At 38.3% G+C, this 22607-nt stretch overlaps 1 protein-coding gene across 3 annotated transcripts in view; it reads left to right on the forward strand.

Moving 5' to 3' along the window:
• Positions 1-1400: 1400 nt before the first annotated feature.
• The window catches only part of BCO2 (beta-carotene oxygenase 2), a 48176-nt gene continuing 26969 nt past the window's right edge, over positions 1401-22607 (forward strand). Inside the window, exons 1-3 of one of the 3 annotated variants that reach the window (XM_008542058.2) lie at positions 1401-1953; positions 5810-5966; positions 14685-14889. In XM_008542058.2, coding sequence (XP_008540280.1) covers positions 14699-14889 — 191 coding nt within the window. In that variant the 5' untranslated portion in view covers positions 1401-1953; positions 5810-5966; positions 14685-14698. The remainder of the gene's footprint in view (positions 1954-5809; positions 5967-14684; positions 14890-22607) is intronic. The other 2 variants (XM_008542060.2, XM_008542056.2) reach the window with 2 other exon arrangements.

Here is a 22607-nt window from a genome sequence, read left to right on the forward strand (position 1 = left end):
ATTTCATCAATTTATTATTTTAAGGCATATATACCATGTAACATAAATATTCATTCAAGAAAGGATTAAAAATAGTAAAGTAAAATAATATTACTAAAAATATTAATCATTCAGTGGAAAAAATTACTAGGTTTGTAGAGGGATATGCTCATGGCATGGGATAGTTTGGAGGTCAATGAAGTAACTATTAGAAATGGGATTTTTTAAATACTAAATACAACCAGAAGACTCTATTTGAGTTGATATGACATGTCACCTGGATTTTGAGTTAGTCTGTTATGTTATAGAGTTCTTTAATGTTCTGAATACAACGATGACTACTGGCCCATGATCATTAAAAAAATGTTCTTGAGTTGTTTTTTTCTGAGCGATTATTATCAATGTGAAAATGAGGCTAACAGATTGCTTCAGAGTGGGTTTCATAGTATACTTGTTATAGCTTGTTGGTGTCACCGTTGTTCAGCATCTGGTCCTTCCCTCTGCAGGTTTAGAGAATTGATTGGATCATTTCATTTGTCTGATTAAAATAGGGAACTGGTTTATAGTCACAATGTGTTTACTGGTCCGAACAGCTACCTCTGAGAGTAAAAGTTCCTCAGAGCCTAATTAAGGCTTATTTTTATCAAATTTTGATGTCTTTGGTACCATCCACATAAACAAGAATAATTATCTCACAACTGGAGGTAGACTATTGCAGGAATAACATTGCCCTTTAATTTATACATCTGATATCACTCTTTCATTTCAATGAAATTTCACAAGTTTATATTTTTCACTGATTACAAATCAAAATACATATCTAATATCTTTGTACATCATACTCTGCAAGACATTGTAGGGAATACAGAATAGTGTAAGATACTCTCTGTTCTCCCTTCTGATAGTTTTAACCATCCCTTTCTTGAAATATACTTACCTGTCTTTGCTAGGAAGACATGACGTGTAAGTGTTAGAAGTATCTCTGTGGCGTTGCTAGTAACTCCTCCTAGTGGGAGTTACTAGAAGGCCTTTGGCAAGGGGGTCAGAGAGGTAGATGTTGAAATAGGTTTTTGAAAAGGAAAGATGGAGGATATTTCAGGCAGGGAAAATTTTGTTCAAAGGCACAGAAGAACGAAACACTTGGTATGTTCAGCAGTCATTTTACTGGGCTGAGGATTCACACAGGGGTATAGCGTATCATCTAAACTAGTAGAAAGCAGGGACTGAATTTTGTTTCTTGATATTCTCAATTTGTAGCACAGTTATTTGATACATTTGTGCTCAAAAATGTTAAATTAATAAAATATTTGGTTAGAACTTTTTTAAGGGCATACCTTCACAGGGACTTATTCACATTAGATTGTCAGAAAATGTTTTGTAAATTAAATGAAAATAAAATAAAAGGATGGATGAAAGTACTAGAAAGGCAAAGAGACAAAGGATGAAATGTAGGTTGTGGCCATGTTGTAGAGTCCTTTGTTGACAGACTAAATTTGGACTTTATTCTGTAAGGAAAGTGGAGATCTGAATCTTTCAGAGAGGGGCGGCATAATGAAATTGATCCTGTGGATCAACTGACTTAATTGTAGTGTGAGGACAGATTTGAAAGAGGAAAGTTTAGGAAGGAAGACCACTATTGGTAGTCCAATTTTAATATTTCAGACAGCTACTTATAGACAGGTTGTTGGGATACTTGTCATGGAAATGAGAGAGAGATTGTGGGAATTTTGAAACCCCGCCTCTCCACCAGCTCCCGCTTCCTCCCATTCCCTCCTGTTCTGTCAGTGAGCCAGGGACAGCCCAGGAAGTGCATGTTTCAGCTCACTGCCAGTGAGTAGGAGGATTTGGAAATCACGGGAGCTGCTGCTGCTAAAGTCACCGCAAACATGGTTTTTCAAATCTATCTCCATTTTGTCAGCAATCTTTCTCCCATTACAATGGGTCTCCTTTCTGTGAGAGTGCGCTGGATTCCAGGTAAGAGGTTTTCCCCTTCCTCTTCCTCTTCCTACCAGCCTGAACTTAGAATTCTGTGCCTCTTTCCTGAAGAATACTGGGGGCTTCTGAAGTTTTCCACTCTGTGTGGAGCGGATGCATACAGCAACGCCACAGAGCTGGGAATTAAAGAGGTGGGATTTGTTTACTTGTTGTCAGGGAAACAGCCTTTCCGTTTGTGTATTTTACACAACATATAGAGGCAGGATTCAGGGTTTAGCAATTCTTTTTTATCTGCAACCGATCACTCTTTAGATCTTTATCAATTGGAAATCGCTGCTACATGTTCTAATGTAAATGTTTGGTTCTTCTATTTGCATTCTAGGGTACTGCATTAAAACTTCTGTTTATTTTTCTGTAGCTTTTTATTATAGCTACTATCGATACATGATTTTATTTTTCTAAATTGGCTGATACAGAGTTATCAGAAATCATACTGATATATACTATAAGCTTTAAATTTTTTTTTTTTAAGTTTGGCACCTGAGCTAACATCTTTTGCCAATCTTTTAAAAAATTTTTCCCTTCCTTTTTCTGCCCAAAGCCTCCCAGTACATAGTTGTATATTCTAGTTGTAGGTCCTTCTGGCTCTGCTATGTGGGATGCTGCCTCAGCATGGATTGATGAGTGGTGCTAGGTCCGTGCCCAGGATCCGAACTGGCAAAACCTTGGGCGGCTGAAGTGGAGTGCCTGAACTTTAACCACTTGGCTATGGGGCTGGCCTCAACTTTAAAATTGTTTAATTCAATAATTTAGTACTTGCAGTATGAAAGGCAGTGAGTTAGGTACTGGGGTGGGAGCAGATCCAAGACCTTGTACTCAAGGAATACTGGTAGCAGAGGTTATAAAGTATGTTCATCTTTAATGCACAAGACAGAATAAGATAAGTGCCATAAGAAAGCTAAAACAGGCTGTGTGAGTTCAGACTAAGAGAATCAGTTCTTGCTGTAGGAAATGGGAATGTTGTGTTTATGAAGCAGGTGACATGGCGCTGGATCTTGAAGGATGGGTAAGGTAAGTGAATTTCTCCTGCAGGAGATGGAAAATATCCTAGGTGAAGAGAAGGGTACAATTATGATGAGGAGAAGAGAATGGAGAGTGGTTCAGTTTGACTGGAGAGGACAGCATTAGTGAGAGGCAGAACTGGACAGATAGGTTGGTGTGAGACTGTACAGTGCCTAGCCAAGCAGTTTAGAATTACTTGGTAGACAGTGAGTAGTCATTTGTGAAGATTTTATGCAGGAATATATGATACCATCAGATCAATACTTAGGAAGATTAATTTAGTAGTAGTGCTTCCCAACCTTTTTCACATTGTAGCACACATAGAAAATGATAATATTTTTATCTCACATTGGAGTAAATTAGATGGGATCTGGAGCCTGGATGAGCTGCTTAGAGCTGGATGAGATTGGCTTGGGGCCTCTGGCCATCCCAAGGGCTAAGGGGATCAAGAAGCCCACCAATTAGAAAGCTCTGGCATAGAAGACAGCTTTCTGTCTAGTTTCTCTTTCAAATTAAGAGGCTGTGATAATATCCATCTACGAGGTTGTAAGGGCCTTTATCAGGACAGTAGAAAGGAAGTGACTGATAGGCAAGAGAATTTGAAGGCTCAGTGTTGATGAGAACAGGTTTGGGCCAGAGGGAAAATTTGGGGACACTGCCTGGGAGGGATAGACTGATAAAACTCCCTATAAAAGATTTGCCCCCAGACACCCTTGCAAACTTCTGAGCCCTAGTAATTTGTACTGGCTATCCGATATCATCCCCTCAGCATCCTTTTCCTGGCCCTGCGTGGATATAGTCAGCAGAACTTAACAACTTAGTGAATGTGAGGGGAAAGTCAAGAAGGTGAATTCAAGACCCACAGAGATTTTGAAACTAGGTGATGTAGCAGGTGGCAAGATTAATTTGGAAGGGGGAAAATGAAAAATTCTCTCTTGACATACGGGGAGTCACTTGCAAGAAGTACTTGGTGAAATTGAGACTAGATAAGATTACCGAGAGAAAGTGCTGAAATTAAAGAGTAAAAGTCCAACATCAGACCTTAGGAACACATTCATGAGGTGATAAGGGCAAGAGGAGCTAATAAAGGGAATTAACATTTGGAAATTATCTACTATAATTATATTTAGTTATGACGATAGACATGAATGGGAAGTATTATCCTCCTTTTGTCTCCATTATTCCCATTTTATCCTTGAAAAACCTGAGGCTCAGAGTGATTAGTAACTTACCCAAGGTTTTCAGCTAACAGGTAGTGAAGCTGGCATAAAGCAAACAAAGAGGGAACAGGAAAGTTAGAAAAGTGCAATGTCTTGGAAGCCAAGAACAGAAAAGGGTTTAAGGAGTTGTTGACCACAATATGAAGTATTACAGAAAATTTGAAGAGTACGTAGTAAACAGCCGGTAGCATGCTATGGAGTAGAGAATATATAGACGTCTGAGTATTTTCTAAAATGTCAAATGTTGTAAATTCATGAATCTCTATTCAGACAAATGACCAATCAGTTTATTCAGTTTAATTCTATTTAAGTAAGAGGAGTAAAATACCTAGCCTCAGGGAATTTATTTTATTTAAGAGGAGAGTAAGATAAATAAGCATATTCATGAAAGTAGAAAGATATCCAAGGGTCTTCTCCTCTTAGTTTTCAAAGCATCCTCTTCATACCTCAAATATGGTAGTTCTCAAATTTTAATATGCCTAAGAATACCTGCTTACCATACCTCAGAGATTCTGATTTATTAGGTCCAGACTAGAGTCCATGAATCTACGTTTTAGCAGTAACACCAGGTATGAGTGTTCCAAGTAGTCCTCAGACCATACCTTGAGAAACAATGCTCAAACAAAACAGTGATTACAGTAAAAATGATCCATTCGTATGTCTGTTTACCAGGCAGTAAGTTCCTTTACATTAGGGTTCTAATAGTTTTTATCCCTCAGCAGTGCCTACCACTTTGCTGAATGAATAAATAATTCAAAGAAAAAAGATATTACATCTTGTTGGATTGATCATTAAAAGTTATATAAATAATAATATCTGTCATTTTTTGAGTATTTCCTATGTTGTAAGAACTTTTCATAACCTAACTCAGTTATTGTTTGCAGCTTTAGGAGCAATAAGAGTTATTATCATCCCCATCTTAGAAAAAGGAAACAGAGCATAGAGAGGTTAATTGTTTTGCTCAAGGCTATTTATTTGGAAAATGGCAGGCCAAGATTTGAACCTAAGCATTCTGAAGCCAGGCAGAGCCTGGGCCCACGCTCTTAAATATATTACAATATGCTGCCTCTTAAAGGAATAGACTTTGAACAATAGGTAGAATTTCCTTAGGGATAGATTAGTGGGAAGGGCATGCAGACTGAAAGTGAATTTTATTTGGGAAATCAGGAAATAGTTAGGTTTGACTTGAATTGTTACTGAAGGGCAGCAGGTTTTGCCACCCCAAAATATGTCTCTTTAGCATGAGGATTATTTTGAGCTAAAGGCAATCAAACCCCAGCAGATTCAGGAAAGCTCTTTTACCTCTCACTCCTCAGTTGCCTAAATTTGCATTGGAAAGGGGGCCTGTACTAGGAAGAGAGCTGTTACTAGAGATGTCTTTTATCTTAAGAAACTTATCTGCATAACAGAGCAACCTTTGTTTTCTAAACATCTCCTCTGCTTTCCTGTGAGTGACCTTTCTTTCCCAGATCCCTGCCCCTTTTCTTTGCTTAGGATATTATATAAGTCTCAATTACCTGGCTGCCCTTTGAGTCTTCATATCTTTATGAGGCTCTCATGTGTTCATAATTAAACTTGTTTTTCTCCTGTTAATCTGTCTTACATCTATTTAGTTATTAGACTAGCCAAAGAACCTATAAGGGAAGAAGGGAAAATTTTTCCCCTCCTACAGTTGGCAACTACAAAGGGACTTTCACTGGCTGGATACTGCTCGCTCCAAGGCTACTGTAGCTGAGAGATCCTGGGACCTCTGACAAAAGCCAGCAGAAGGTAAGAATTCTTACCATGTCAGTCTCTCAGATCTCTGCCTACAGAGTTTGTTGGAATCGAGAGTGGTAAGAGTCCTTTTCTTTTTCTAAATTTAGATTAGCAGGAAAAAATACTTGTATTAACTAGTTTCATGAGTATCGAGACTGTGGTAAAAATTTGTAAGGAGTACTTTTATTTTCTACTGATCCCTTTCCTTCCAGAGATGGTCATTATTTTCTTTTGTCTCTATCATCTTGTTCTATGTCCTGAGAGGTTGGATTTATGAACAGTGAGAATATTCTCTCTAGTCTCTGCCAACTGGAGGATTCGTGTGGTGGTGTGCGTCTGGCGGATAGCCAAATAGGCTGTGGGTCAATAAGCAGCATTCCCTTTGTCTGACTGTGCAAACTCTTGGGGCTGATTGTCATAAGGGGCCCTGATCCATAAGGGGTCTTTGTCCTCTCAATCTTCATTGTCTTGTTGGTGCTGGAAAAGTTCTCTTCCGGTAGCTCTTGCCCAATGTCACCAAATAGTGGGTCTGTGATTGGAGGCATCTCACGTTCTTGTGGGAAACTGGAGACACCATTTGCACTACACCATTCTTACTGTTCAAAATTGGGATTCTCTTGCGCAATGTGCATAAAAAAACACCAATTATTATGGCATCAGCTTGTGGGAAAAGAAATGTAGCTTTATTTTGCGAGATCTATCTGCAAAGAGATAGGGGCTTGGGGCGCAATTTATGGGATAAAGGCCAGGGCAGTCCGAAGTGTGGAGATGAATGATTGAAGGTAAAGAGAAGTGAGGTAAGTGATGATCTGCACAAACGAAGTCAAGCTTCACGCCTCTTCTAAGGACGCGTGTTCACAAAATGGCGGCATTACCATGATCTGAGAGTGGAGTTTTTAGCTCCTTGATGTCAAAAAGGTCACTTGTTGAGCATTTGTGCAGGCCCAGTTGATGGGTTGGTGGTCTCAACTGGCCTGAACTAGACAAAAGGTCTTAGCTCTTGCAGGACAACTCTTAATTACTCTGTCGATAAGATGGGGTCAGTTGAACTGGTCCTGGAGGGCCTGCGGTTACGTTACCACCTGTGTCAATGAAGGTCTTTGCTTTCTTAGGCTAACTCTGGGAGTGAACTTTCTGGATGCTGTGAGAGCTGCATCTTTTGCACTCTTGTTTGGAAAGCCTCTTGCATCCATGCTAAGCCATAAAAAGGCCTATTGGTTTCCATTGCTATTGAGATTACTATAAGTGACTATTTGCCAATGGCCAAATGATGGATCCTTTGAATTGCCTATATTTAACAGAAAAAATTTTTTTTTAGAGAGCTCTTATCCTAAAAAATTGTCTTATTGGTACCTATGGAAAGACCAAGTTTAAAAGTGGATACAAAGGAATATAACAGCTGGCTTTAAGGACTCCCTTAATAAGGTAAAAGAACAGAAATTGGACTTACAACAAAAATTAAATTCCACATCTAATGTAAATTCCCCTTCTCCACTTTCTTATACACCCGTTTTATCCCCAACTCTTTGTCCCTGACCCTCCAGAAGATCTTTTGGATCTCTGGGCCCCTGATCTAAACACCCCTCAAAATCCAGCTCCATCACGTCAGCAAATTTCCTTAGATCCCAAGACGACTCCAACTTCCCCAGAAAATCCCTTAAACACCAAGCTGCCTATTTTGACTTTCCTTTCTTTCCAGGATTTACAACAAGCACTCCAGGCTGATCTCCAGACCTGGGGTATACAGGTTACTCATGTAGATATTAAAAGCCAGGAAGTGAATTTAGCAGAAGCCCCCAAGACAGGTGGTACGGCTCACTTTGCCATCTTTACAATTCCTCCTACTTTCAGGGCTCTGTAATGAGGCTCTGCCAGCTTCAGGCCTTCCTATGCGGTATCCTTTGAGGATGTAGGACCCCTGGATCCCGACTGGAATGAATTCATGTTCCCCTGGACAGCAGCAGGTCTTCTAAATTGTAAAGCCCTTTTACCTCCACTTTCGGAAGATCCTACCGAGTTTAGAGAGGAATTGGAAAGATTAGTAGCCATTCACAGCCCCGTTTTCAGGGACCTAGATTGGCTGTTAAAAGGCGTTCTTCCTACCCATGATTATACTATAGTTATCATACAAGCCAAATGGGGAAAACACCTCTCACAGAGGAAACAGATAGCCAGAATTTTTCCCAGGTCCTCCTACAAATGACCAGGAAATGGCTCAGCTGAAGGCTGATATTCAGGGGCTGATAGGAGCAATAGTAGAGGCTTTCCCGACTAAGGTGAATTGGTCTAAGTTAAATTGTGCATTCAGAAACAAGGAGAGCATCCAAAGGACTTTTTTTCTTTTTTTTGAGGAAGATTAGCCCTGAGCTAACTACTGTCAATTCTCCTCTTTTTGCTGAGGAAGACTGGCCCTGAGCTAACATCCATGCCCATCTTCCTCTACTTTATATGTGGGATGCCTGCCACAGCATGGCTTGCTGAGTGGTGCCATGTCCACACCTGGGATCTGAACTGGTGAACCCCAGGCTGCCAAAGCAGAATGTGTGCACTTAACCGCTGCACTACTGGGCTGGCCTGCGAAGGCCTTTATTGAACACTTTATATAGACTTTTCAAAGGCATACTGTACTAAACCCTGAAGCTCCAGAACATAGAAGTCTTTTAATTTCCACCTTAGGAGAAAATTTTCTCCCTGATATAAAAAGATATATTCAAAATAGTGTGGTTTAATGGGCTAGTCAACCTCTAAGCATTATATTGGAAGCAGCTACTCAGTTCTTTGAAGATAGCTTGAAGGAATACAAGAGAAAAAAGGAGTTAAAATCAATAGATCTTGATTTGCAACTTAAATCTTTAGAGAAAAAGCATATCTCTGAGAGCAATTCAAAGTCCGTTTACACCCCTTCCCATTTGCCTTCAGATATTTTCAGATATTGTAAAAAAAAAAAATCAGGACCCTGGAAGTACAATTGTCCTGCACTTAAAAACAAAGAAGGAAAAATTTAAATAGTAATTACTATAGGCCTCTGGTAATAAGCAAATATGCCCCCAAAACTCCATCTTGGAGAAAACAGATAATTTCTCTGTGCTTTTGTGATGTAGATTTTCTGCCTCTGTCTACTCTAAGACATAGCCATTCTTTGAAATGAAATGAAACTTTAGGGAGAAGTTTCTCATCAGAAGGAGTAAAAAGGAGCTATTTGGAAATTGGGCTAATGAAAAATCTTAAATGTCCTTCCTACAAATATTGATAAAAAGCTTTAGCCATCTAAGCAGGTAAACTTAACTTATTCCAATTGTCAAAAGAAAATTTGGATTCAACTGTTCTTTTATAAACTAGTGAGTTTTGTATTCTCGTCCCTGACTCATGGCTAAAATTTTAGTATCTATAAGGTCTCTGTGTCTGTATATATGTGTTGTATGGTATTTTTCTAATTTTTTCTAATATTGCTAAAATTAATTTGTAAAAGAGCTCTATTTAATTGGCTTAAAAACCAACAAGTGCTTATATGAATTAAGTATTCCTAAAATTCTCAGAAATATAACAAGAGCTAAGTTTTGCTCACAACTAACCCCAGTGCTTTCTTAGGTGATCTGGAAAAATATTTGGTCTGAAAGCTAGTTTAAGTTTGTTGGTTTAATTAAAATAGATATGTCTTTAGAGTTATCAACATTGAATATAATGTAGACATGCAACTTTTATTCTACCTGGGTTTATTAATCAAATAAATTCGTGTTATCTCTGTTCTGAAATTTGTCAGCAAGAAAAAAATAACTTAGAATGATGGCTGACTTTGTCTAATTTCTCATGAAATTTTTGTGGGTAGCCTAAACATAATTGTTAGCACCAAATGAATAGATTGATGTAAATGAGATAAGAGTTTTTGGGTGAGCTTTAGACAATAGATATATTTTATGGTATCTCTACTTAAATAGTTTACCCAAATCTTTTTGGTGACTAAAGACTTTAGAGTTTTGCTAAGTTAAATGCTGGAAGATCATTGAATATCTAAATCATTTCCAAAGAAGAGAAAATAATGAAGCATTAATTACTGAATGAATTGATCTACTTTTGGCTTCCTATCACAGAAAAATTAAAGATAAATTTGGGTCTGTTAGCAAATATGTCTCATACCACCTTGAAGGACTGTGCTATTTTAAAAAGGGCGTATGTTTTTAGAAATTAGGAAATGTATTCATAAGTTTGCCAATCTGAAGAATGCTAGTGTAATAGTTCACAATTGCTTGCTTCTTAGTTTTCACTAGAAATTAAAGTTTCTATAGGTTAAGAATTCTAATTAATATATATAATTAAAATTACTAGAAAAATAAGGGGAAAAAACTCTGTATACAAGGGAAACAGGATGTGCTTTTTGGTGAGAAAAAGTATGAGATATGAAGATGCATTTTTTTTAAGGGAAAAGAAAGTTAATTTGTCCCAAAGTAAAACTGGTTACTTCAAAACAGGAAAAGAGAGAATAAACGACAAATTAAATAGAAAATTGTGAAGAGAGAAAGAGAGAGAGAGAGAATCTTACATTGTGTGGTCAAGTTGGCTAAAATTGAATGAATTTATTATAAGGGCTATACAGTTAAGCTTTAAAATCAGTAGAGTACTTATGTAAAACTAAAACTTGATTTTCTTTCATCTGTAAAGGACAAAGTTTTCTTGGATTGTTGGTCTGCTACTGATAAGAGATCGTGAAAGGCTTTTCTTTACCTTTTAAGTAATCTGCCTAGAAAGCAAAAATTATGTGTTTTGTCAAAATAATTTCCCGTATCTTTATCATTAGGTCTTTGATTATTTAAGAAAACTGAATCTTCCTAATATTAAAAGAGCTAAGTTTTGCTCACAACTATGCAACCTTCTGCATTTGCCTTTGAAATCTTTTACTATCACTTCAGTCAAATAGATAATTAAGTACTGTTTCATAATGATCTGTGATCCTATTTAGTCAAGTGTCCAAATATTTTGATACTTTTCACAAACTTCACCAACCAAATCAAATTCTAAATGAAGTCTTTTTGACCTGGAACTAACTTTGGGATTGTCCAGAGGGCTCCTGGAACATCTCAAAAGATTTATTCTCTCTCCTTATTAAAAAAAAATGGGGTGGGGAAAGGTTAAAATAATTAGGCTTACTTGATATGTTAAATTATGTAGGGAAGCAATGTCAACTAAGGGGTAATGCTAAACTTTTAGATTGTATTTTTTGTGGCTGTATTAATATAAATGTTCCAGAAATTGTATGAAATTCCAAGCTATCTAGTATATCTTGTTATAATGTTACCAGTCATAATTCTGGTTATTCTCTTAAAATGGTATATGTCACAGAAATAAGCAAATTTTCTTGTCAATTGCGTTATAGTAAACTCTTATCAGATTTTTTTTTTTTTAAAGATTTTATTTTTTTTTTTTCCTTTTTCTCCCCAAAGCCCCCCGGTACATAGTTGTGTATTCTTCGTTGTGGGTTCCTCTAGTTGTGGCATGTGGGACGCTGCCTCAGCGTGGTCTGACGAGCAGTGCCATGTCCGCGCCCAGGATTCGAACCGATGAAACACTGGGCCGCCTGCAGCGGAGCGCGCGAACTTAACCACTCGGCCACGGGGCCAGCCCCAAGATTTTTGACCATGACCATTTTAAAGTCTTCTGTCATTTACAGTTATTGTTTCACTCTGATGCTTTTGCAAAAGTGTTCCTGCAAAAGTGCTTCATTTCCAAGGAGATTCATGGAAAGGACTCTGGCAAGCACAGGTTTCTAATAACTTTAAGATTGTAAAACTAAACTGGGTAAGAATTTCCAGAACTAATGTAAAACCTGAATTCAAGCAGAACAGGAATTAACAACATCGGACTGAATGAACTAATGAGGGATTTTTGTTTGAAACACTGCTGGTTCTTTACTTTTTGTTTTTCTAGATTTAAGGAAACTTTTTTCCTCTTTTCTCTTAAGTCAGCTATGACTTATAGCAATTTGGTAAAGTTATACCCTTATAATCAAAGATGAAACAATTACTTTTTCTCCCTACCTGGTCCCTCTAGAATTTGGAAACTTAGTGAACATTCGTTTTGACAATATATTTCTTTGCATAAGTTCAATAAGAATCTGTTCTCCTTGTAACAAGACACAATTGGAAACATTGGTTGTATTACAAATGCTTTGACTGGAATGTCATATTTGAGAGAGCTGTGCATAGAATCAGATATGACCAGACAGCTTTAAGGAACTAAGGTTGACTTTATGGAGCCAATAAGGTGCTTTGGAAAAAACAGCCTGGTACCTTGCAGTCTTAACCAGGTGAGTAAGGATGGTCACTTCTTGGTAGGTGCAAGAACCTCAGGATATTTTGGGAGAGCTTGAGAAGAGAGGAATTCATCCAGATCTGTAGGTATTGCAGGTGAAGTCTGATGGCAAGTCTGAGATTTCCAATGAAAAGTTTCAGTAAAGCAGATTCAAGACAGCTTATATGATCAATCACTGTTCTTGCTGCATTTATATAAATAACTAGGCCAAATTTAATGACTAGACTTATTTTGCAAACAAATTATTTTTACTATAATTATTGTTGGTACAAATGGCGTGATTGTAGAGAGAAAAATTCTATTTCGGTAGAAACTATAATACATTCTTGTGGATATCAGATTCTAGTTCTATTAATTGTCTTTGAGGTTTTGTTATTTACCTGTAAAGTGGACTGCATTCTAAATTCTTTTAATTGCTTCAAATAATCTGGCTACAAATCTTCAAATTAACATCTCCAATGTTCTCCCACTCTTATTGACTTGGAATCATTGAGAACTATAACTGTCCTTTTCCTGAATCCTGCAAACTGTACCTGAGCAACTTTGATATAAACTTCAGAGAAATTCCCACAACAGCTCACATATGGATGACCTTTGTGCATGTTGCTGTATGGGCCACACGGAACATTTACCTAAATACTTGATGATGTCATCAGAGACATTCAAATTGCAAAAGATGCTTTGACCCTTAAATCTAGAAATCTTATCTTCTCTCAACTGGCAGTCCTTGAGATTCAGATTGGGTTTATAGTCTGGTCCAATCATTAACTTTTTTTTTGTTTCCATAGAATTGCCTCTTATTAAATACCTGATTGCTTGCTTATGCAATATAGACCTTACTTTGGGAGACCACCTGCGTCACCCACCTCCTGAAATGAGACATAACTGTTTTAACTGAACTGATCTGTTCTCAAGACTGAGACTGGTTCAATGAGATGGGGAGCAACCTACCAACTTAGCTTCTGGATTGTGAAACTTCTTATTTGAAGTTTCAGAGGCGGGACTGAATGGGAGCAGATTTTGCCACCTCAAAATATGTCTCTTTAGCATAAAGATTATTTTGAGCTAAAGGGCATCATACCTGAGCAAATTCAGGAAAGCTCTTTTACCTCCCCATCAACTGCCTAAATTTAAATTGGAAAGGGGATCTGTACTAGGAAGAGAGCTATTACCAGAGATGCTTTTGTACCTAAGAAACTTACCTGCATAACAGACCAAACTTTGCTTTTCCAAACATCTCTCTCCTTCCTGTGAATGACCTTTCTTCTCTTTTTATTCCCAGAACCCAATCCCTTTTCTTAGCTCAGAATGTTATATAAGCCTCAATTACCTGGCTGCTCTTTGAGTCTTCATATCTTTATAGGGCTCCATATGTACATAATTAAGTTTGTTTTTCTCTTGTTAATTTGCCTTATATCAACTCAGGTGTTAGACCAGCCAAAGAACCTAGATGGGAAGAAGGGGAATTTTTTCTGTCTCCTACATTACGTATAAGAAAATAGAAGGTCCCATGTGCTCTAAACTGAATTTTTGAAAAAATTGGAAAGAAATGGAATATTAGATTTAATATTATAAAATATTTTGCTAAAAGAATACAAATCTCACTTCTTCAGAGGAATAGTGTCCCTATGTGTTAATTTGTTTTTCTAGTTTAGACTTCTATATCACTGTTAAAGTTTTATGAAATAAAATAAAGGACTGTATTTTATAGTACCTAATTAATTATATATTTGATCACCCTTCTGTGTTAGGCAATACTGCCTTGTGAACACTCAATAAGTGTGAAATAATGGGGACAATTTTAGCTCGTTATTATATATGATTTTTTTCTTCTTGTGGCTTTTGAACTTCAAGTAATTTCAAACCACGTATTACTGCATAATTTAATTCATGACACCCTTCTCCTAGAAAATGCCATGTACGTTCATGTGTATGGCATTAAAATAGAAGAAATTAAATTATAGCTCCTACTAAATTTTTACAAATTGCTCTATCTTTGGGATCATGTTCTGGTGTACTGAAGTACTGAGGTCAATGTAATTATGATAATATTGAATGGTGGCCATTTTTTATTGTAACAAATGAGTTTTACTATTAGCACATCTAGGGTTAGCATGTAGATTCAGTCTGGTGAAAAGATGAGCGTTGTTCAACTGTGAGAAACGATAATAGTAGTAATTAAAGTCCTGAGTTACTTCTTAGGCAGATTTGTACTTCAAGAATATAAAAAGGATTATTGTGGTTCAAAAATGGAGAACTAAAGAGTTGATGGTCTGAGAATGAGGAAGGAGAGAGGTATTTGGAGACGGTATTTGGTGTTATGTTTCCATTTCCCTTACCAGTAGGTAGGATTATTGTCTATGGAGAAACAGGCATGTTTATGGGAGATTGGTAAAATTGTTTGTGCTTTTGATTTCCTCTTCACAGTTTTGAAGAAGTACATGGAAAATACTCATCAGAAAAAAGTGATCGTCAGTAGGAGGGAGGGTCTTCCATGTATTGCACCACTACTCACCACGGTGGAGGAGACTCCACAGATCGTCGCTGCTCGAGTCCGAGGACATTTTCCTGACTGGCTCAATGGCTATTTACTTCGAATTGGACCCGGGAAATTTGAGTTTGGGAAGGATAAGTAAGTCTTGATTTTGGAGAACAATCTGGATTTCTTAGCATGGGCTGCTCCTATGCAATATGCATTAGTATCTGCTTCCTCTCTGTGGCTAACATTGCCATGCAATCCCGTTGATTAAAGATGAGGAAACTGTAGCCTATAGCAAAAAAATGGAGATTTAATTATTTTTAAAAGTCCTGATTTTCTTCTCTGCAGAATATTATGAATTTGATGTCCTCTGAAGGTTTATGCCAAAAGAGAAGTAACAGGAACTGTCTGTGTGACTAGTGAACTCTATTTCACCACAAGTTCCTGAAGGAAGGGACAATGTCTTCACCTCATACCACTGCCTTACCCAGTAGTCCGCAGACACAATGGCTCTTTCAGTTCCTCAAGCTGGGCATGTTTATTTTTGCTCAGTCTTAGCATTGGCTCTCTCATCTATCTTTCAAGTCTAATTCTTGTCACTCAGATATCAGTTCAAATCTCATGTCCTTTGAGCCCTGCCTGATCTCCCAATCTAAAAATGCTCTTATTTATTGTATTACCTATTTTAATTCTCTGCACAGCACTATCAATGTCTAGTTTTTTTTTTTTTAAAGATTGGCACCTGAGCTAACAACTGTTGCCAATCTTTTTTTCTTTTTTCTGCTTTATCTCCCCAAACCCCCCCAGCACATAGCTGTACATCTTAGTTGTAGGTCCTTCTAGTTGTGGCATGTGGGACGCCTCCTCTACGTGGCCTGATGAGCGGTGCCATTTCCCTGCCCAGGTTCCAAACCAGTGAAACCCTGGGCTACCGCAGAGGAGCACGTGAACTTAGTCACTCAGCCATGGGACTGGCCCCACAATGTCTAGTGTTTTTTGTTTATTTATTTAAATTAGCTGTGTTCCCCCACTAGAATGTAAGTTCCAGGAGGGCAGGGCTTTTTCATGTTTACCTCATATCCCCAATTTCTAGGACAGTGCCCTCACTTAAATAGCATTCAATAAATATATGTAACTAAATGAAAAACCCCGATAACTCTTCTAAAAAAGTTATTTTATTAAAACTAAATGCCGTAGAGAATTTTAGAGCATTCCCATAGTTATTCTAAAACTGAGGAAAAATAACACTGACTGTTTAAAGAGAACTCTGCTTTTTCTGGTCAATGAAAATTTTTGATAACTGGTATTAGCTAAAATTAGTAAATTAATTTCCACCTAGAAATTAGAGATTCCTAACTGTGTTTTACTCTTTTTGTTCATTTGTTATTTTCTTCTTATGATCACAGTATCATGTCTTATACTACCACTTTCCTTTTGAAATAAATCCTAACAGCAATTAGTTTTATCATTATTTATTTATTTATTTATTATTTTATTTATTTCTTTGTTTTTTTTGATGAAGGTTAGCCCTGAGCTAACTGCTGCCAATCCTCCTCTTTTTGCTGAGGAAGACTGGCTTTGGACTAACATCCATGCCCATCTTCCTCTACTTTACATGTGGGATGCCTACCACAGCATGGCTTTTTGCCAAGTAGTGCCATGTCCGCATCCGGGATCTGAACTGGCGAACCCCGGGCCACCGAGAAGCGGAATGTGCGAACTTAACTGCTGCACCACAGGGCTGGCCCCTATTTATTTATTTTTATTGAACTATAATTGACATACAATATTGTATTAGTTTTAGATATACAACATAGTGATTCAATATTTTTATACGTTCTGAAATGATCACAATATGTCTAGTTACCATCTGTAACTATATAAAGGTATTGTGGTATTATTGACCATATTCCTTATGCTGTATGTTACATCCCTATGACATTTATTTTATGAATGGAAGTTTGTACTTAGTTCCTTTCACCTATTTTACCCATCCCCTCATCTTCTGGCACCCATCAATTTGTTTTCTCTATCTATGAGTCTGTTTCTGAAAAAAGCCAATAACTCTTTAGTGTATCATTTCTCCGTCTACTAAGGACATGAAGTGATGTGAAGAAACCCTATGGGAAGGAAGGAATCTGTTTTGCTTTAAACATTTTTAAATATTAGAGGCTTTTTTTCATTATTAAAGTTTTTACCCGTATAAAACTTTTCAAAATATAGAAGAGAGGAGGAAAAAGTGTGTACCACATTCTCTGTTAGCACTTGGGTGTATTTCCTGCTAGTCTTCCCCCCATTTCTATAGATTTGTTTTAAATAGTTACAATCATGTTATATGTAGAATTTTTAAATTGAGATATAATTGACATATAACAATATTAGTTTCAGGTGGACAACATAATAATTCGATATTTGTATATATTGCAAAATTACCACCACAATAAGTCTAGTTAACATTCGTCACCATGCAAAAAAAGTTTTTTTCTTTTGATGAGGGCTTTTATGATTTACTCTCTTAGCAACTTTCAAACATGCCATACAGTATTATTAACTATAGTCACTATGCTGTACCTTACATCCCCATGGCTTGTTTATTTTTATGTTTTTTATTATTATTATTTTTTTTACAGATTGGCACCTGAGCTAACAACTGTTGCCAATCTTCTTTTTTTTCCTTCCAAAAGCCCCCCAGTACATAGTTGTATATTCTAGCTGTGAGTGCCTCTGGTTGTGCTATGTGGGATGCCACCTCAGCATGGCCTGATGAGTGGTGCTGTGTTCGCGCCCAGGATCTGAACTGGCGAAACCCTGGGCTGCTGAAGTGGAGTGTGCAAACCCAACCACTTGGGCACGGGACTGGCCCCCTGACTTATTCACTTTATAACTGGAAGTTTGTACCTTTTGAATCCATTCACCCATTTCACAACCCCCCACTTCTTGCAACCACCAATCTTTTTTCTGTATCTGTGAGCTTGTTTGTTTTTTAGATTCTGCATACAAGTGAGATCATACAGTATTTGTTTATCTCTGTCTGACTTATTTTACTTAGCATAATGCCCTCAAAGTCCATCCATGTTGTCATAAATGGGTAACATTTCTTTCTTTTTCTATGGCTAAATAATATTCCATTATATATATGTACCACATTTTCTTTATCCATTCATCCGTTGATGGACACTTAGGTTGTTTCCATATCTTGGCTATTGTAAATAATGCTGCAGTGAACATGGGAGTGCATATATCTTTTCCAGTTAGTGTTTTTTTTTACTTCAGATAAATACCCAGAAGTGGAATTGCTGGATCACATGGTAGTTCTATTTTTAATTTGGTGAGGAACCTCCATACTGTTTTCCATAGTACCTACACCAGTTTACCTTCCCACCAACAGGGTGCCCTTTTCTCCACATCCTTGCCAACACTTCTTATTTCTTGTCTTTTTAATAATAGCCATTCTAACAGATGTGAGGTGATAGCTCATTGTGGTTTTGATTTGCATTTCCCTGATGATTAGTGATGTTGCCCATCTGTATATCTTCTTTGGGAGAATGTCTATTCAGATCTTTTTATTCAGATTGTTTGTCTTTTGCTGTTGAGTTGTATGAGTTCTTTATATATTTTAGATATTAGCGGATTTTTTTGCTCTAGTTTTAAAAAACCTCACACTGTCAAAAGCCTTTTTATTCATGTTGTTATGAAATCTGAATGACCATTATTTTTAAAGGCTGGACGGTATTCCAGGAACGATTGCCTTTTAAAAAAAATGGGGCAAAATACACATTACATTTACCATCTTAACTTTTCCTTTTTTTTCTGAGGAAGATTCGCTCTGAGCTAAGATCCGTTGCAGTCTTCCTCTATTTTATATATGGGTTGCCGCTGTAGCATGGCTGATGAGTGGTGTAGGTCCATGCCCAGGATCTGAACCCACAAACCTGAACTGCCAAAGTGGAGCATGCCAAACTTAACCACTACGCCACCTTAACTCTTTTTAAGTGTACAGCTCAGTAGCATTATGTACATTCACATTGATGTGCTATCATCACAGCCATCCGTCCACTTTTCGTCTTGCAAAACTGAAATTCTGTACCCATTAAACAATAACTCCCCCTTCTCCCTTTCCCCAAGCCTCTGGCAACTATCCATTCTACTTTCTGTTAGTTACCCCATTCCCATGGGCCTGGTGGGACTATGATCACGGTCATACTGTGCTTTTCCTAGCTGTTGTTGGAAGCAGATCAAGAATTATGGACACGTTCAAGGTATGTTTCTTAATATTCCAGATATTTTAATTTGCTGAACCTGTGGCATCTTGTCTTCACTGAATAATAGACTTATAAGATGATAGTGCTAAAAGGAAATAAAATGCAGTGGTTCTCCCCATCCCTGGCTGCTTCAAGAAGCCCTTAAAAGTTACTTTAGATGCCTGGAGTGGGGGCTGGCAGGGCTGGGAGTTGGGGAGATGGTTTGGAGGTAGAGAAAAAGAGCATGAGTGAGCTGGTTTGTGGCTTCCCATCCTGGTCCTATCCAGAGAAGCTCTGCTTTTTCCTATTTTACATATCTGGATTTCACACAAGTTATAATTTGAAAAAAGATTATGAGACAAAAAGAAAGAATAGGAGGAGGAGGAAGAGAAAAATAAAACCACTAGTCCAACCCCCAGAGAGTAACAGCCTCTTGCAAAAAGCATATGGTATTTCATCTGCTGCAGAAGCAGCTCTAGTAAATTTTAAACCAAGCAGCAGAGCCACTCAGGGCCTAGGCTTGCACCACAGGCCTCTTTTAAGGTAAACATCTTTGTGGGAGAAGTGGGTGGTGAGGCTGGTCCTCATAAGTGTCTACTTCATCCTTCAAATCAATTTTTTCAGAGTCAGCAGTAGGCTTTTTTTTTTTTAAACATTTTATTTTTTTCCTTTTTCTCCCCAAGGCCCACCAGTACGTAGTTGGATATTCTTAGTTGTGGATCCTTTTTAGTTGTGGCATGTGGGATGCCGCCTCAGCATAGCTCAATGAGTGGTGCCGTGTCTGTGCCGAGGATTTGAACCGACGAAACACTGGGCTGCCTGCAGTGGAGCGCGCGAACTTAACCACTTGGCCAAGGGGCCGGCCCCAGTAGTAGGCTTTTAAAGCAAGAATGGGTCTTGTCTGCTCCTGGGTGTGAAGTATAGATATTTTCAGGTCAAAGAGGAGACAAACTGAGATGTAGTTTAGTGGTCAAATCCCCACATTAGACTTAAAGCGAGTGGAAGAGACCTAAAGCCAGTGTAACCCTTAACCTGTGGTTAGGAAGAGCCCCACTCGGTTGTGAATCTCTCATCTCTTTGTTCGATGCCACTTAGTAGGTCTCTCAACATGAAGACATAGTAATGACATGATAAAGGCCTTTCTTCAATTAAAAATGTTTTATTAATGATTTCATTGAAGGCGTGCTTATCAGTTTTTTAAATTACATGAATCTGGGCAGAATAGTAAATATCGTTAGCATTTTAACTTCTTCCACTCTCTTAGAATGACTTCAGGATCCATGATGAAGAAGTCTAGCCTCTGGTTCCTTGACTGTCCCCACTGCAGTAATTGTCCCCCTCTGTGCCACTTCAACAAGGCCGTATACTAAGTCTACATCCTGGAACTCCTTCCACAGAATTGTCTTACCTCTGAAATCTTGAACTCTGAAACTCTTCTTTTGTACTCAAAACCTCAATTTTCACACTCCTCTATTTGTTATTTTCAGTCCACTTATTTTCAGTCTCATTAAGCTCTCCTCTCCTTACTGTTCTCTCCTCTCAGCTTATCAGCTCTCCTTTAATTTCCTCTTCCTGGTGCGGATTCCACCATCAGTCACTTCAAATACACTGTTACCACCATCCTCACTTCCTCGGCGCTGGTGATCACTGCCTCTCCTCTGACCATTTCCAGTCCTAGATTAGCCCATTCCTGGTTTCCTCCACTCATGCCTCAGGCCTGCTGAGCACTTCTAGAGGAAATCTCATAACCTTGCTGATTGATTCAATTACAAAATGATGATTTCCAGCTCTAGCTGAGTCCTTGGTGCCACGCAGGAATCTTGAGCAGTCATTGTTCTTTCCAGCTCCCCACAGGTCCCTTTCCTGAAGTCCCCCTCATTCTCCCTGTTCTTTCACTCTCAACAGATAAACTGGCCTACTTCATAATGAATAGAGGGGCAGTTGGATTCGAGCTCCTTTAATCTCCCTCTTCCCCATGTCCAAATTTCCCCACCTAGGTGCCTATTCCTGCTTCCTCATGATCAAGAGGAGGAAGTGGCCCTCTTCCCCTCCTCTGAAATCTTGCTGCATCATTCACACTCCTCCCCTTGTACCAATTTCTCTTTCACTAACCCTTCATTTCAGTCTTCAAATATCTTCTCATCCTAAAAAAAACCCTCATTGCCTATCCCATCTTCCTCTTCAGCTAATACCCTTTTCCTCTCTTTACTACTTCTGTTTTCCCCCCTCTTGAGGTCTCAGTTCACTGCCCTCTGACTTTTAACCCCACCACTTTACAGTATCAGTTCTCAAAAAACTCACCAAAGTCTGTTAACTATTCAATGAAATGGACTTTCCAGTCCTCAGCCTGACTTTTCTACAGTGTTTGACCTTACTGATCACCCGTCTTAAGTTCTCCCGTCCCTGGATTCCCACATAACACTTTCCCCTGATTATTCTTCTATCCCTCTGGTTGCATGTTCTAAATAATTTTATAAATTTTATGAGTATATTCTAAAGTAATTTTTTTTGTTGCTCATCTCACTTCACTTGTCCCTTTGATATATCTCAGCCTCTGCCCTGAATATTTTTTTCTTTTCTTGCATTTTGTGCTTTCTTTGGTATAGTGGAAATAATATATTCTTTGGAGTAAGATGGAGGGGATTCAAATCCCATTTTCATCACTTATGAGTGCTGTGATCTTGAGCAAGGATTTCCATGTGGAAAATGGGACTAATAATACTGATTTTAGTGACTGGGTATGAGGATTAAAGGAGACAAGGCATATGAAGTACCTCATTCAATGGCTGACAAGAATTGGCCCCAGTACGTTTCCATTCTCTTCTTTCCCTTCAGTGCCCTCTCTCTCCGCGCCTTTTCCTGCCAGATGACTTCTTATAGTTCACCTTACGTTTTGGGATGGTGGAGATACCAGGATTTAGAGTCAGCATTGAGTTCAGATCCTTGTTCTGCTACTTACCAGCCCTGTGGCCCTGGGCATGTTCTTGCTCTGAACCTTGGTTTCCACATCTGAAACATGGAAATAATACTTCCTCACAGGATCAATGTGTGGGGGACAAATATATATTTTGTATATAAGGAAAGATGTGGTAAAGTGCTTAGCACAGTACCTGACATGTAGAAAATATTCAGTAGGTGGTAATTATTATCTCATTTGTGCCTGTGCCTATTCCTGTCCCACATAGATAACTCTCAAACTTGTATCTCCCACCCCACCCCCGTCTCTTGTGCTCTAGACCTGTATTTTGTGTGTGTGTGTGTGTGTGTGTGTGAGGAAGATTGTTGCTGAGCTAACATCTGTGCCAATCTTCTTCTATTTTATATGTGGAATGCCATCACAGCATGGCTTGATGAGTGGTGTGTAGGTGTGTGCCTGGGATCTGAACCTGCAAAACTGGGGCCGGTGAAGCAGAGCATGTGAACTTAACCACTATGCCAGCAGGCCAGCCCCCTCTAGACCTGTATTTTACCAACTGGTTGTGGAACATCTTTACCCTGATATTTACAAATAGCTCATACTCTTATTCAAAACTGAGCGATTTGCTTTTCCCCCAATACTTGCTCTTCACCTATTCTGCATCGCCATCACTTCGAGTATGACTTTTTGGCTCTCTCTTTTTGTCACTGCCT

This window comes from Equus przewalskii, chromosome 6, assembly GCF_037783145.1.
Source record: "Equus przewalskii isolate Varuska chromosome 6, EquPr2, whole genome shotgun sequence".
NCBI lineage: Eukaryota > Metazoa > Chordata > Mammalia > Perissodactyla > Equidae > Equus > Equus przewalskii.